The 16,559-nt window shown below is 32.9% G+C and overlaps 1 protein-coding gene across 3 annotated transcripts in view; it reads right to left on the bottom strand.

Moving 5' to 3' along the window:
- Nucleotides 1–16,559, bottom strand: part of ARHGAP29 (Rho GTPase activating protein 29) — a 71,289-nt gene that overhangs the window by 21,086 nt on the left and 33,644 nt on the right. For all 3 annotated transcript variants that reach the window (XM_012730194.1, XM_004689765.2, XM_012730195.1), the window contains 8 exons: nucleotides 15,385–15,519; nucleotides 5,031–5,127; nucleotides 4,606–4,678; nucleotides 2,503–2,551; nucleotides 1,966–2,103; nucleotides 1,028–1,092; nucleotides 284–394; nucleotides 107–187 (listed from right to left, as the gene is read on the bottom strand). In XM_012730194.1, coding sequence (XP_012585648.1) covers nucleotides 107–187; nucleotides 284–394; nucleotides 1,028–1,092; nucleotides 1,966–2,103; nucleotides 2,503–2,551; nucleotides 4,606–4,678; nucleotides 5,031–5,127; nucleotides 15,385–15,519 — 749 coding nt within the window. The remainder of the gene's footprint in view (nucleotides 1–106; nucleotides 188–283; nucleotides 395–1,027; nucleotides 1,093–1,965; nucleotides 2,104–2,502; nucleotides 2,552–4,605; nucleotides 4,679–5,030; nucleotides 5,128–15,384; nucleotides 15,520–16,559) is intronic.

Below are 16,559 nucleotides of genomic sequence, written 5' to 3'. Positions count from 1 at the left end.
AACATTTTTAGAAAAACTACAGAGTATACATTTCTCAGGGTAGATGTTTATGCACTGCAGACAATAATATACAAATAGGTACATGAAACTACAGTATCACACTCACCATTTTATTTTGTTCCTGTTTCCAAAGTTCTTTTAATTCTTTCCTTTGTTTTTCCATTTCATTCTTCCTCCCAAGCAGCGGCTGTCAAGTGTATTATTTTTAAAAAGTAAATAAAAGCTGTTTTCTAAAGGTATGCTATTGTTTAAAAATAAAGTGTATTATAATGCAAATTTTTACCTGCACAAATTTGTTGGCTTGGAGAGCTGCGATTGTTTGTTGTAAAAGATGACTGCTCTTTATATCATTAAGAAGAGCATTGGTAAATAGAGACTGCAATGGCATAAATTCCTAAAATTTAAATTGAAAAGTAAATGTTACAATAGAAATGGCACAAAATCACAAGATGCCCTGCTACCTTTTTTTTTCAGAAAAGTGACTAGTCCTTAATATGATTATGAGAAAAATATTTAAGAAAATAATTATAATCATCAAGCTAGTTTAGCAAAATTAATAGCTAACAAGACAGTATCTGTATAAAATGATGCACTCTTTTTTTCTAAATGGGTACCTATGCAATTTAAAAGAATTTTATTTTATCAATAAAAACTAACATTTAAGGGCCCTCCCTGGTGGCGCAGCGGGTTAAAGCACTGCACTGAGAAGCTGAAACCACTTCCGCATGAGTTCGATCCATGCCTGCCCCCGAGGTGACCACATGTGGCAGACCTCTCCTGACCCGCCCGTTGCTCCCCTCAGCAGTGTACTTTCTCGATCTGCCTGTTCTGCTCCCCACTCTGTCTCCGGTGAATCCTCTCACCCTCCGCATCTCTGGCCTATACCCCGGTTCTGTATAAATAAATAAATCTTATAAAAAAAAAAACAAAAAAACTAACATTTAAGTTCTTTCCTACAGTAACCATGACATTTTCTGATTTTGCAATGCATTATCAGGAGTTAAGTCAGTTTGAACTGAACACTTACTTGTATTCCAATGTTAGTTCTAGTTGCCTCTGCCAACTTGACAATATTTCTGGTTGACTCCAACTCTGAAAAGGTTAAAGGCAGCAAGAGAAAAGATTAACTCATTTTTCCCTTCCACACTCTAAAATTATTTGCAATTCCTCATTAAAAAGTTATCAGAAATACTAGTCTATATTATGATATGATGCTATGGTTCTTAGAAGTGCTCATCAAAATTAAATAGGAAACTTCCAAAATATACTTGTTTACACCTCACCTGAGGAAGCTGGAACTTATGCTTATATATTATCCCTTTATAAGACTATTCACAGTAGATTCTGATGGCCATTTCCTATTAGAATATTTTAGCAGAAAGAGTATAAGCTTTGGGTATATTCTATGTTTTTCCAGTCATTGCTTTATGGTCTAAGCAAATGTGTTCTCTGACCTTGGGTCAATCATCTGTCTCAATTGCTTCAACTGTAAAACTCAGATAATTCCTGTCTTGCCTACTTCCCAGGGTTTTGGTAAGGATTAAATAAGATCATGGATGGGACAGCATTATGTCAAACATAAAACACTGGGGAAATAGTAACTATGAAGAAGCTCCTTATAAGTTTCCATTGTCTTCTGCTTATACATCTATTGTTACTTTTATTTCCTTGTGTAGGATTATACTTCTTTTTCACATTAGGGTATAACTTCTTTATTGGTAAAGTTACTCTATTTATCTTTATATCCCCAGATCTGTGAGTTGGCCCACAGTCATGTTCAATGTACGTATATTTATTCTAAGCATCTTTTCAATTTCCAGAAGAGAAATCGGACAATGATGGTACTCAGTATAATGAAACAGCTATTAATGGAATCATTTTACTCAGTCTATAGAAAGTGAATCACAAGACAATTTCGTTTTTTACACTCCAAAGTTAATCATATGCCCAACAGGAACAACTCACCCAAGCTAAGCTTTTTTTCAACCCATGAAACTATGTTCTTGGTATATTTTGACCATGTTTTAGCATATGACAAAGCCAAGTCTATAGACCCATTGTTCTTTAACAGCACGCTGTCTAGTTCCATGGGAGAGAAGTTTCCTGGGGGAGAAAAAACAGAGGTAAGTATACATTAAACATGATCACATCACTCTAAATGAAGAATCACAGAAATCCTAAAATCTTCAAATCACTTAAATCATAAGCTCTTTAAAAAAATCAGTTAAAACTATACAAGAGACAAATTTAGAATTAAAGGTCCACAGATTAGTTTTGAGAGAGTTTAAGTATAATATATTTTTCTATTAATATGAATTTCTATAATTCATCAACTAGTAAGTCTTATATAATTTTTGACAAGTCGCTATCATTCTGGCGGATTTTCTTTTAAGTTTCATATCTAAAACGATGATACACATGAATACATTAGGTTACTAAACAAAAAGGACTACTGAAAGTCATTGCAAAACATCTGACAGTTTTAAATAACTCAAGCATTACCTTTTTCATTGGATGAGTCCACTGAGTCCACAGAAACATTTTCAAAAGACTTAAAACATGGAAGAAAACAAATTTAAGATTAGAGCAGAAGATAACAGACCTCTGCTTCAGAAAATTTTTACTCTAACTTACTTGTTACTCTGATATAATTCCAACTAAGGAATTTCAAGTATTTAGAACTCAAAGGGACTTAAAGTCTGTTAAAATACCAGAACATTTTATAAGAATTATATAGCTTTTACAACAATATTTCTCAAGGTCCAAAGTGAATAACCTCATTGTTTACCAACAGCACTTAGTTAATGTTAGTGAATCCATTTAATACTTCAAATTCTGCAAATCTCAAAAATATCAGTCAAGAGATCATAGACACATTCTAAATAGATTGCTGTCTAAATTGAAACCAACGGCCTCTTTTCCAGCTATTTATTACATGGCAAAAATGACCTTTTACAACATTAGTATATGACAAACATTTTCTAAAAGTTTACTGGACAACTATATGCAAACTTTCTATGATAATAGAAATGTTCAATACCTGCACTATCCAGTAAAATATTGCTAATGTAACTGCACATTTGAAAAGTAGCTATAACAAGTAAAATTTTAATTTTATTTATTTTAATTGAAATAAATTTTAAAAGCTGCATGTGACAAGTGGCTGTTTAACTAGACAGAGCAGGAAAATATTACCCACAAAATGTGAGAGAACTTAAATTTGAAATATTTAGCTGAGCTATGCAGAGTATATAGGGATTAATGCAAAAGGGATCAGAGAGACCTGGATTTGAAGTCCAGCTCTATCATTTAGTAGTTATATAGCTATATGATAATGTGCTACAAATTACTCAACTTGCCCTTTTGTAAAACGAGGATAAGAACACACTTTCATAAGGCTATTTTAAAGATTAAGGATGATGTATACCTCACAGTGTCTAGTAAGTAGAAGGCACTATTAAATAGACAGCAACTATTATTTTTAAAGGATTATTTTCAAATTTCAAATGGGTATTTCATTAAATAAAGTAGTTATTAGTATAAATATGAGTGCACCAGAGAGACAAGGAACAAAATGATTCACATCTAAAATTTAAATTATTTAGAGCCTTGTTATACAGATAAAATGTTTTATTATATTTTAAGACCTAGCAAGTTTGAAAAGATAAGTTGAACAATCATGAAACACATAATAAAATTCTTGCATCATTCTGATATGGCTTATACACTAGCTGCTTTGATTCACCAATGGAAATAAATGACTCCAGAAACAGTCACATTATTTTTCTCATTACTGTAATACATAAAAGCAAACATCTTAAGTAGTCATTCATATTTTATGTCATTTTAAAGAGTGATCTGAGTTTTTTATATTATTTTGGCATAATACAAATATCTGATACACTTTCAAACATTTATTGTAATATTTTTTTGGTTTCATCATCTGTAGGAAATGATCTGGAAATGTCATCTTGAACAGGAAATGTCTCTAAATGAGTTTATATAAATAGTTACATTGGAGAGAAAAATCTAATCAAATAAAAGTAATGCTAATGTTCCTTTGCAGTTTAGCTGAGATCAAATGTGAAAACATTATTTCCAATATTCTATACACACGGCTCACATCCTACCAGGTCACATCAATCCTCTGGCATAACTATAAGAATGCTTTTAGGGAAAGTTAAAACTTACAGGTTTGTTAGTAAAAAAAAAAAAAAAGGCAGGATATGTTAAAAGTTCACCAGTCTTTACTTCTTGCACTACTTTAAGCTTCTATCAGTTTTTAAGATCTATGTATAACAAGGTTAAGAGGAAAAAATAGGTTAATATTATTTTTTAAAAATTTGGATTGCATAGCATGTAAATTAATTTCACAAACCACTATAAAATTATCACATATGTTGTTTTGAAATGATAGTTCAACTTTGAAGGTTCACTTAAATTTTTATTCCTGAAAATGACAATAACTAATCTTATTTAAAATGACTGATTTTTTTGTTATAATAAATTCTAAATTCAAAAACTATCAATGTTGAAATTAAAGACATTTTTGAAATATCAAGTTAAAAATGCTGAAGTCTTTGCTTTCATACAGACTTGGCTTACCTTACTTTCCCGAGAAACAGGCAATCGCAATAATGAATCATTGCTTACATCTCCCATGAGGAAGTTTGTAAGACTATTCAGAGGAGTTAAAAAAAGAAAAGACAAAAAAAAAAAAAGACAAAAGTCATTAAACTGCGTGGTCATTCAACATGTCATCTAAAAAAAAAAAAGCTTTTTTAAAGTAAGAACCTTGAAATAAACACATAGGAATTCACACACATAAAACATAAACTCAACCACAAGCAATTGGATTTTGCTTTCACAGTTATTAAATAGTAATAGAGTGGCATAGAATGTAGATTTTCCAAAGTTGTACTTTTTTTTTTATTAATACTTTATTTTCCAAGTATCTCCTGAATTAACATAGAAATCTTTCACTGAAACACCAATGCCCAAGTATCTTGAAAGGACAATTTTCTACTTACATATTCCCAAAGGTAAAGGCCAAGGTTTCAATAGAAGAAAACACTTCTCTAAAGAGATCATTTTTGTTTTCTTCATTAACTTCTGCAAAATTTACAGCTATAGGGAAAAGAAGGTTACAATACATTAGGGAGCAAGAATTTTGAATGCGATTTATACAAAGTCATTTAATCCTTTAAAAATCTACCACCACTTCTAGAAACATTAGAAGATCCAGAAACTGAAAAACCTAATAGACAAATAGGTTAGGATATTCAAGTTCTTTATAAAAGAAACTGAAAAGAATGAGCATGCATAAAAGTAGCTGGCATTCCAAACTAACTGCCCCAAGCATTACATAATCTGACACATCTTAAAAGTGACTCCATGTGAAATCAATTGGTCTTAGAGTCACAAAGTCCACATTATACCAGAAAGCTCTCATTAAGAGTGAGTGGTCTGTACTATTTTCTTTTGTTTACTGCTTGCTGGCATTTTTAAAATAAGAGTTAAACTACTGTGGCTCACTATTTTTCACTATGCATCACCAATTATTGAAGTCATACATTCTACATAGTATGAAAACACCTATATACAAAACATATTACACAAAAAGCATGTAATGATTTATAAATGAACTATAATCTCATTTGTTATAGGCTCTTGGATTTTGAGATTCATGCTAATTGACATAGTTTTTATTTTCTAACCATATAGATAGTCTAACATTTTATATTTTGGTACAGCAAATTGTGAAATATATTGGACAAGGATTCTTATTATAACTTCTGTATGTACCTCAATTAAAAGTCCAGATGATTTTTTAAATTAAATTTATTTATTTATTCAGAAGGATACCTGCACCTCTGTTTATTGTAGCTCCTTTACAATTGGTAAAGCCTGGAAACAACCCAAATGCCCCTAAGTAGATGACTGGATTGAGAAGATGTGATATTTATACACAATGGAATACAATGCAGCAATCAAAAAGGATAAAGTAATGCCATTCACAGCAAAATGGATGGAGCTGGAAGAAATTATGCTCAGTGAAATAATCAGAAGGACAAAGAAAAATATCAGATGGCTTCACTTATAGGAGGAATATAGGGGAACCAAATAAGACATCGGCGGGAAATAATAATACAAAATACAACACAACAAAACAAACCAAATAATGATAAACCAGAGACATCCTGTAGAGGAGGAAGGGGAAGAGGGATGGGGAGAAGGAAGAGAGGAGTACAGGGGACTATGGTGAAAAGTACAGGTGAATTTTAAAGAAGACATGAAGGCACAATTTTTTAAAGTAACCCATTCTACTTAAGTTGAATTTAAGGCTTTAACTGGCTTGCTATACCCCACCCTCCCAGGGGTCCTTGACAATAAAGGTAAGGAAACCAAGTGGACAGGAAGCCATCTTTTGCTTTAAAACAGTTGTTATTAAGTGTGGCTAATATTAGAGATACTAAAGAGTTTGTAAAATAAAGACTGGGTTCCAGGTCCAGGTTCAGACTTTACAGGTCTGTGAAATATCATTCAAAAGCTCTCTTAGGTGTTTCTAACATGAAACTGTCATTGCAATTCTTTACTGGAAATCAAGGATTCCTAAGCAGGGATGAATTAAATCTCAAGTCTTATAAGTCTCATAAAATTACATTTACTGTATAAGCCTTTATAGATCGAAGCAGCTTAAATTCATACTTTTCATCAGATTCTGCTAAATATCCATGATACAAACAACCTAAGAACCACCATTAAGTAAACCCCATTTTTATTTATATTATTTTAAGTAATTTTTTTATTAATTCTACTCTGGCCAAAATGGAAAAACAGGCTTATACTTCTGCTGGAAATGAAAAGAAACCTGTCCCCAAAAGTGAAATAATGGTTTTCGAGGCTTTGGCTATCAGGCCAAAAGGACAAACATGCTGATAAGAAAGAAACAAATACTGTAAGCTCTACAACTGCCCTGCTTACTGCCTACTACTGCATAAAGCAAATTACTGAGAAAAGAAAACAAGGGGGGGGATATAGTTATTTCAGAATGAGGAGTCAATTTATCCAAAGGGCGTATTTCTATAGATATACACACAAAATAAACAGCTTCTAAATGCATAAAGCAAAACCCAGAGTCAGAGGTTTCAATAACTGACATCCATTAGAAGGAAAGTCAGTAAAGATATAGAAGTACTATCAGCCAACTTGACCAGACAGACATTTATAAAATATTTCACCCAACAGCAGCTAAACATATGTTCTTTTCAAAAAGCATGTCAAATGTTTACGAAGATACATATTATCGACCACAAAGGAAGTTTCAATGGGTTTTAAAGGATTTAAATTAAACAAAATAAGTTCTGTAATTACACGGAATGAAATGAAAAGTAACAGAAAGATCTCTAGAAAATCCCTAGATGTTTGCAAACTAAATGCACTTCCAAATAACCTGTAAGTCAAAGTAGGGGGGAAATTAGAAGTATTGTGAACAGAATGTACATGAAAATTTTACACATATCTAAATTGGTAAAAGGAGGTACAGAAAGGGAATCATAAAAGAACATAAATTATCTGGACTGCAATAAAACATGTCAAAAGTTATCATAATGTATTTTTTATATATATATACACACAGTTTATACCTATCAATTATACCTCAATAAAAGAGACTTCTAAGTAATATATATAAGCAAAAATGTCAAGGCTAATTATATTTCTAACTTTGTTAGAATTTAAAGAAAAAAAAAACACTATCCAAACTTCTGTAACTTCTTTTTCAGCACTAAATATAGCTAGCGGATTAAAAAAGTACATTTCTAAGTAGTGAAAAAACTATTATTCAAACATTCACCCTTCCCTCCATCCCTACCTGAATGATGTTACAGCCATCTTATGAAAGTTCCTATCACTGCCCTTCCCTCCACTTCAAAATGGTCCTATCATTCCAGTATTCTTTCTCTTTTTTGCTCCTATTCAATATTTCAGAAAAAAGTCTTTGCCTCCTTTCCAATGAATCTTCCTAATCTCTCCTACATTCTATAAAATCCTAAGCCATTAACCTTCCCTTATAGCTTCATGATCTCTTTCCTATTCAGTTGACTTTGTAAGTTATTAACAAATATTCTAAGTAAAAATATTCATTTTAGTATATTTACTCTTAATGCTACCATTCAGTTTAACATTTCTCCACTGCCAAATCTCTATGAAAAAGTGATGACTAAATTCACAAAGATTTGACTTTTATATAGTATAATGTCATCAAAAGTTGAAAAAGTTGTTCTATAACATGCTAGACAGTAAATATTTTAGACTTTTCAGGCCATATAATGTTTCAAATACCAACTCTGCCAAAAGGAGCCAAACATAAATAAATGCCATCCAACAATAAATGATTGTGCACCCTTACAAAAAATGGTAGCAGGGCCGACTTGGTCCCCTGACTAGTTTGCTGGCCCCTGGTTAAGGGGATGGGTTCCAACATCAGTCCACTTAAATTACATTCTGTTTCTTACTGGGATAAGTAATTTAAACTGCTCTGTGCTTCAATTTCCTCATTTATAAAATGGGGATAATAATACACTTCAAGAACTGTTGTGGAATAAATAAACTTAGACCAGAGCCTGTTACATAAAACTATATTATGATTTTCACTCAATACTGCTATATAATTCTGTCAATAATAACCTCCTATTAATCAAAATTGAAGGCCTTTTTCTTCTAAGCTTTCATGCTACTTGACTATTCTGCAACTTTAAACAATTCTTCCACTTAATATGTATACATCTTGGAAAAGCCTCTATGTTCAAGCTTGCTTATCTGCAAAATGAGAGCTGATGTAACAATAGCACTGACCTCAACAATGTGCTATGAGGATTAATGCAATAATCCATGCAAAGAGCTTAACAGGGTCTGGCACACAATAAGTACATGATAAATAAGACCAGCTGTTATTATTATTACAAATATTAATGATCTCCTTCCACTTTAAGTATTTGGCTCTCTTAGAAGCATTATGTTATAGTGACTAGAAGTAAAGACCTAACTTCAGTTCCGGGCTTAAGTTCAAATCTGATCTCTGCTACCTTTTGTACTACTCTGGATATATTACCTAACTTTCATATCTTCTTATGTAAAACAGCACACTTCTGACAGGTTGAAAGACTAGGGGAACAAATATTTGGTGCCTGAGCATGTTAATAATGGGCACAATCGTGTATCTACCTGTGAACAACTCATACTTCCCAGTCATTCTCACTTCACCTGCCATTCTCATCTTAGCTTCCTCAACCCTCACTGGATCTTGTAAACTACCTGTCTTGTTTTAATCTCTGAGTTCTAGACCCACATTTCCAATGCTTGATGTATTTCCAACCATTCTTTCCAATCTTTACCCACTAGTATTGCGATCTCAACTGAATGCTGGCTTCTCTCTGCTCTATCCCTCCATATCTACTGTTTTCCTGACATTCACTAAGCTCATTTGCTTTACTTTCAAAATATCTGTAATTTTTTTTTTTGCCTTTTTTTCTATTACCACTGCCAATGACTTAGCTCAAAATGCCACATTTTACACCTCGAGACTGGGCTATTTAACAACCTGCTAATGTGTGTCTTTGTCACCACTTTCACACTATTAGCTGCTCGTCAAATTCTCAGTGATTCTCTATTCTACTTCATATTTTAAAATGCTGGTCACAATCCACAAATTTGATGACATAAATCAGGGCTCACATTTTGAAACCACTGAACTGAAAGATATAATGGAAGAAATATTACCATTTGCACAGAAAGAAATATATTTGCTGGGGAAACAAAGCTACAAGATTTATATAATTAAAACTTGAAGCTGCTTCTAAACAATGCAAAGACAACCTGAAATGCTACTATAATACTGTAACATAACAAATGAAATGCACACTATATTTTTAGAAATGCTAAATATGTAAATCCATCTTAATTTATTACTTTTACACTTTAGAAATTTAACTCAAATCACCCACAAAATACCAATAGATATTTTTGAAACTATACTTGTCAATTCAAAAATCCTAATGAAAAAAACAAAACCTTAAACAAAAACAGTAATGGAAAGGGGAGCTCTCCCTACCAATACTAAAATATATCATATAACCACAATACAGTGCAATGTTGAACACGATTAAACAAATAAGTAGACAGAATTATGCCCAGGAATACAACTCATGTATTCATGATAAAGACGGCATCTCAATTCAGTGGGGGAAAAGATAAATAATTCAATAAGGCAGTTAAGGCTCATACTCTAGAATGTACAAAGACTTAAAATAACAAATAATATAATAAAAAACTAGAAGTAAAAAACAGTGCAAAGAAGTCCTTCTTAGTATCTAAAACCTAAAACCACAGAAAAGGTTGATAAACTTAAGTGCAAAAATAAAATACCACAAGCAAGTCAAAAGATGAAACTATGGAGAAAATCTGTAATTATATTAACAATATAATTTCACTTACACAGTTTTTCAACACACAGAGAGACCAACAATCAAGAGAAATAAAGGAGGAATTCACATGAAAGGATGAACAAATTTTTACTATCAGACTGGATAACAAAGTTCTGCTGGCAAAAATACAGGAAACAATCTTTTCAATACTGTTATCAGAAGGACAGAAAATCTTCATTTAACAGTATCAAATGAAGTCACTTGGTAGTATCAAAAATGTAAATAAATGTGCATGACTTCAGCAAAGCCAGTAACCACCCACCTCGTAATTTACATGGCTGCCTCTTTGCTATAGCACTGTCATAACAGAAAAAAATTGGTAACAATCCAAGCACTTACTAGTAGTGAACTTTTTATAAATTACAGTATTGAGTATAATGGGTTACCACACAAAATTTTTTTTTTTACAAAACATTATTTCTTTTTTTTTTATTAAAAAGTTTATTTTTACATCATTTTGCACATTTTTTTTTCCATCTCAATTGTAATCCCCGTGGGTTTCCCATCACCAAATCACCCCTGTGCCACCACCATAGTCCTGTGCATTTCCCTCCCTCCCCCTCCACCCCCCCGTTTTTGATCCCATTCCCCATTCCACCCCCACAGAATGTCTCTGGTATATGGTTGTTCATTATTTTTGTTATTTTCTCGCCTGGTCCATTATACTCCTGCTATGAGTGAAACCATCCGGTATTTTTCTTTCTTTTTCTGGCTTATCACTAAGCATGATCTTTTCCAGCTCCATCCAAGTTGCTGCAAAAGACATGTGTTTCTCTTTTTTGGTTGCTGAGTAATATTCCATTGTATATATGTACCACATCTTTCTAATCCAGTCATCTACTTTTGGGCATTTGGGCTGCTTCCATGTTTTTCCAATTGTAAATAAAGCAGCAATAAACATGGGGGTACAAGTATCTTTTTCAATCAGTGTTTTTGTGTCTTTTGGGTAGATACCTAGGAGTGGGATTGCTGGGTCACAGGGAAGCTCCATGTTTAGCAGTTTTAGGAACCTCCAAACAGTTTTCCATAGTGGTTGTACTAGTTTGCATTCCCACCAGCAATGAGTTCCTTTTTCTCCAACCACACAAAATTTTTAAAAAATTAACAAAAAAGTAATAAACCTTCCATGTATAGATAACTCAGAACAAAGTGCAAGAGGCAAATTACTACCACTTATGTAAAAAAATTGGGAAGAAGAAACTATATTTGTATTATATGTCTCTGGAAAGAAATCACATACACAAAACAGTTAATAGTTGCTGCTTACCTAGGGAAAGAATGATAGCAAAAGATCTGAAGTAAGAAAGGCTTTTCACCATTGAATATACTCTTATGTCATTTGTATTATGAACCACGTGAATTAACTGATTATTAAAAATTAAGGTTTTCAAACAGAAAGAAAACATGTAGCAGCTACAATTTTGTATACATGATTAAAGCTTATGTTTGTGATTGTCTGCTGTATTTTAAATGTAGAGCAAAATACAGATGAAAAAACCTAAATGTTTTTGATTCATATTATGAATAAAACTGACCAAAATAATTGTAAATAATGAAAACAAATACATAATAAATTGAGTGGTCACTCAGTAGTATTTACTCAATAAATTAATGATTAGATTATCTACTTCAAAAAATAGGTTATATCTTTCATACTGTAAATAATTTTGTGATAGAATTTCCTGATTCAAAATAAAATACAAATCACTACTAAAATGAAGGTGGGGAAGCTAAGAATTTTTTTTAAAGGTATAAAAAGGTAAGCCCACACTTAAAATAAAAATTGAGAAGTCAAATATTCTGACTTCTCACTTTTATGTACAGAAATTGATGTCTGATCATCCAAAACTGCAGAGCACATACTGAGATTATAGTTCCCTGAATCTAAGTTAGTCTGTGTGTGGTTTTGTTTTTATTTATAATTGCCTGGTGTAGGGTATTAACAATTGGATATCCACATTTCATAGAATACCTTGTTTATTTATTAATATGTCTGAAAAGGAAAGTTCAATTAAAATTGTTTTAGTTTGACTAGAAAATAGGTTTTTAAATAAGGGTTATTCTGAAAAATTCTGAGGTTAATGCCAATATCTTGCAAAATAAGGTAGTATTCAGAGACAGTTGTTCTGATCAGATGGCTTGAGAAATTTCTGGAATATTCACATTTGAAGATTTCTTATTACTAAATATATTTAACTTAAACCTACCCCAAAATGGCAACATTATTCTGTGTACATTTTCACAATATAGGGTTAACAAGTTCAGTCACAAACAAAATACTTTAGCTATTTATTTATTCTGCATTAATACTATGACAGCAATTATTAAATCTCCCTCCACAAATATAATCAAAGTTACAACTAAATGATATCCACATTTCTGACAGTTTTTCTGACCCTAATGTCAGGGGTTTTTCTTTTAAATTATTTTTCACTTTAAAATAAAAAATTTACCTTTTCATTTCTGAAATCATTAAAGCAATAAGAAAATAAAAACACTTAGATTTCCACAGAATGGATATTCAAAATTGGATTCAACCTCACACTTAACCTTTCCAGGATCTGAAAATTAAATTACTTGTTAAATAAAAGAACACACTCTAATTTAATGTCAATTTTTCAGGTCACTGAATATCTTTCATTAAGTGAGAAATTATCAATTAGATTCTCAACAGTAAGAATGGGGAGAGTTTTATTTAAAGACATAAACTTATACCAAAGAGAACACTATTATTAAAATTTTCTAGTCTAATGGAATCCTACTGAAACTGAGTAAGTTTCCCAACAACAAAATAATCTTTTAGATTTCCTCCTACACAAAAGTAAAATGATAATCCCAAGGGTAAGGACAGTCATAGTGGAAAATAATATTCAAAACACTGCTTCATCTCAAAGAATAAAAGATCTTCAAGGCAACTAAGAGGCCTCCTCTTCAAGTCTGTTTCTGGAATGTGGACAAGAACTATACACAGGCACACTCCTTCCCCAGGACATCCTGACTGCACACAATAGCCACTGACAACAATTGAATGAACTGTGGTCCCTATTTCTAAGCATGGAAATTTTACTATCTATAGACACAAATTTCCCTATCTATATCAAGTTAAATGGCACTTATAAACAATCTATTTAAAAACTAATCTGGTTACTAAGCACATTTTTAAAAAGTTACACTTCTCAGAAGCAATCCATTTTTCCCATTTAAAGCTATCTACATTTTTTTCAGTGCTTGAAATACAAAAACAAGATTCTCCCAAACATGATAAATCTATGTCAGAATGTTGGGGGTAGGGAAAGAAGACCTGTCTTTGACAAGAGTATACTTTTTCTTCCAGCCTCATCCTTTGACACTTGCTCTTTGATCTCTCTAGTTTTGAGTACTTCACCAATCTCATTATTTTCTTCATATCCAGACTTTTGGTACAAAAGCCTTGTATAGAACATACCTGTACCCTCACCTCACCATGCCAACCCAGTTAATGCCTACTGAACCTCTGAAACTGAGGACATGCTAGAGCTGCCTTTCCTTTCCTTACTCAACCACAGCAAGTCACCGTTTACATTGTTTGAATCTTTAATACCTATCAGTGACATTTAGTACTGATTTTAGAAGCTAGCACTTTTTTTTTTTTAAAGATTTATTTATTTGTGCATACAGAACTGGGGTACAGGCCAGAGGCGCAGGGCGGTGAGAGGATTCACCAGAGACAGAATGGGAAGCAGAACAGGCAGATCGATGAAGTACACTGCTGAGGGGAGCAGCAGGCGGGTCAGGAGAGGTCTGCCGCGCCATGTGGTCACCTTCCGGGCAGGCGGGGATCGAACTCATGTGGAAGTTGCTTTCGATTCCCAATGCTGTGCTTTAACCCGCTGCGCCACCAGGGAGGGCCAAAGCTAACACTTTTAACTTACTTTTCCAAATCATTTCCCTAGTTTTGTAGGTATTTCTCATGTCCCTTTGTCATTTCTCTGTTCCTGAAATCTCATACTTAGTCCTCTTACTCTACATTCTCCCAGTTGGTGTTATCCTCTTTTATCACAACTTACACATCAACAAATCTACTTCTTCATCTCCAAACTTCAGCTTAATCCCTCCCTATCATCGGTTGTATGTTTCAGCAAATGAACATCAATGCCCCTCTTCTGTAAGAACCATGTTCCACCTCTATCTCACCCAAGTCTCTGCCTTAGATCAGTCAACCCTTACCTAGTTCATTATTTCTAATCTCTTACTATACTCTCTCTTCAGACTCATCTCTTTTCAAAATCTCCCCCACCCTCTATCCTTCTTATACCCTACTGCACAAAATAATAGATTTGAACACTTTTGGGTGAGAACTCATTTTATCTGTGGATAATGTTCTAATTCTTGATTCTTTTAGCACATGTGTACTAATATGTTAAAATGTATGCATGTACACAGGTACATTTTTACACAGGTACATATGTACATACATGTACACATGATACTTAACAATTTTAATTTCATTTTTTCACTTTTTAAAATAACAAGTCTTTTTTTCCTCCATTTGGTCCTACCATTTAAATGAAGTCATTACATATGACTGACTACTTTCCAGCACCATCTTCATAAAACAAAGGTGTTTTTCTTTCAATACACTAATAACTCATTTCAAAAGAATGTGCCTATTTTTAAAAAAATTCACACTTTCACTTAATTTAACAATTTCATTTATTTCAAGTAGAGTGTTTCTCTCAACTAGAGAAGGAGAGAATTTTGGTCAGACTGTGGGAATATTTGAAATATTGAAGAATGTGTAAATCTTGTGGTACACACCATACCAAGGTCAGAACAGATGGTCCTAGTCAATATGGACCAAAATGTGTTATTTTTGTATTCTTTTTGTTTGTATCAACCCACTTTTATAGATTTTTCTTACCTTTCACTTTTGCAGTAAGCATTTCTGCAGCATTCTGAAGATCAACAGAATTCAGGTTCTGATGTTTATTCATAATAGACTTTAAAACACGGAGAAGTTCTTCCAGACGTATATGAATAACTTCTTTAAAACAGTCTTTAAAAAGGAGAAGAGAATTATTTAAAATGTTTTCAAATTTCAAAATCTAAACTATGAAAGACCATTCTGAAGCACATTTCAAGTGGAAGTACTAACTGTATAATTTCTGCCTACTAGATTTTCACCACAGCAACTACATACAATTTATGTATGTAGCTGGAAAAATCCTAAATTATTTTAATACATTTAATTAAGTATTTGATTCTCAGTAATGGTCAATTAATTCAGCACTACCTTTTTCAGTTTTTTAGTAACTTTGCTTTCCAGATTTCCCTGAGGCAACTTCATAAGTTAATAAGCTCTTTCTTGTCTTAAAAGTTATTATAACACACTTTTATCACACAGTAACAGTTAAAGTTCTATAAAATTAGCCAATATTAAAGGACACTCACAAGTTTCCACATTAGAATTCTTTAATTACCAAATAATGGAAATCAGGAACTCACAGGTGTATATGTAAGACCTATGACTTGACCCACCCATTTTTAAAATTGTGATGTGCCTTACATGTGAATAAAATGCATACCTTTATATAGCTCAATGAATTTTTGTGCTTTTTAGAAACTGTGAATTAGCTGCCAATGCTGAAAAATTGAGGGATTTTTTAAAAATTACAGATTTCAGACTATTCTTAAAACTCAAGTCCAGTTACAGCAAGTTTATCTCCTCTTGGCCACAGGAGGAACAGTAATGCAGACCTCTTAGGTGAGCATTTTTCCCTATCTCCACCTGTATACTGCCAGCCTGCTCTACTTCTTTACATGACCCCTGATCTGGGGATGCCAAAAGCTTTTAATGCCCCTGGAAATAGGGTAACCACAACATAATCTAAACAGAACATTGCAGCAAGTGAATTCATAGTCATGCTAGCACAACAGGTATATTCCAGGATTGCCATCCTGGGGAAACCAGAAATTGAAATCACAGTAACCTCTAAAGTGGGTCCTCCCTGGTGGTTCAACTGGTTAGGGCACAGCACTGCAAGCTAGCCACAGCTTGAGCTTCAGTGCATGTTTGATCCCCTGCCCCAGAGGTGA

This window comes from Condylura cristata, unplaced genomic scaffold (genome assembly GCF_000260355.1).
Source record: "Condylura cristata isolate star-nosed mole 26May11 unplaced genomic scaffold, ConCri1.0 scaffold00026, whole genome shotgun sequence".
Classification (NCBI taxonomy): domain Eukaryota; kingdom Metazoa; phylum Chordata; class Mammalia; order Eulipotyphla; family Talpidae; genus Condylura; species Condylura cristata.
This window is presented reverse-complemented; position numbering and strand designations above follow the sequence as displayed.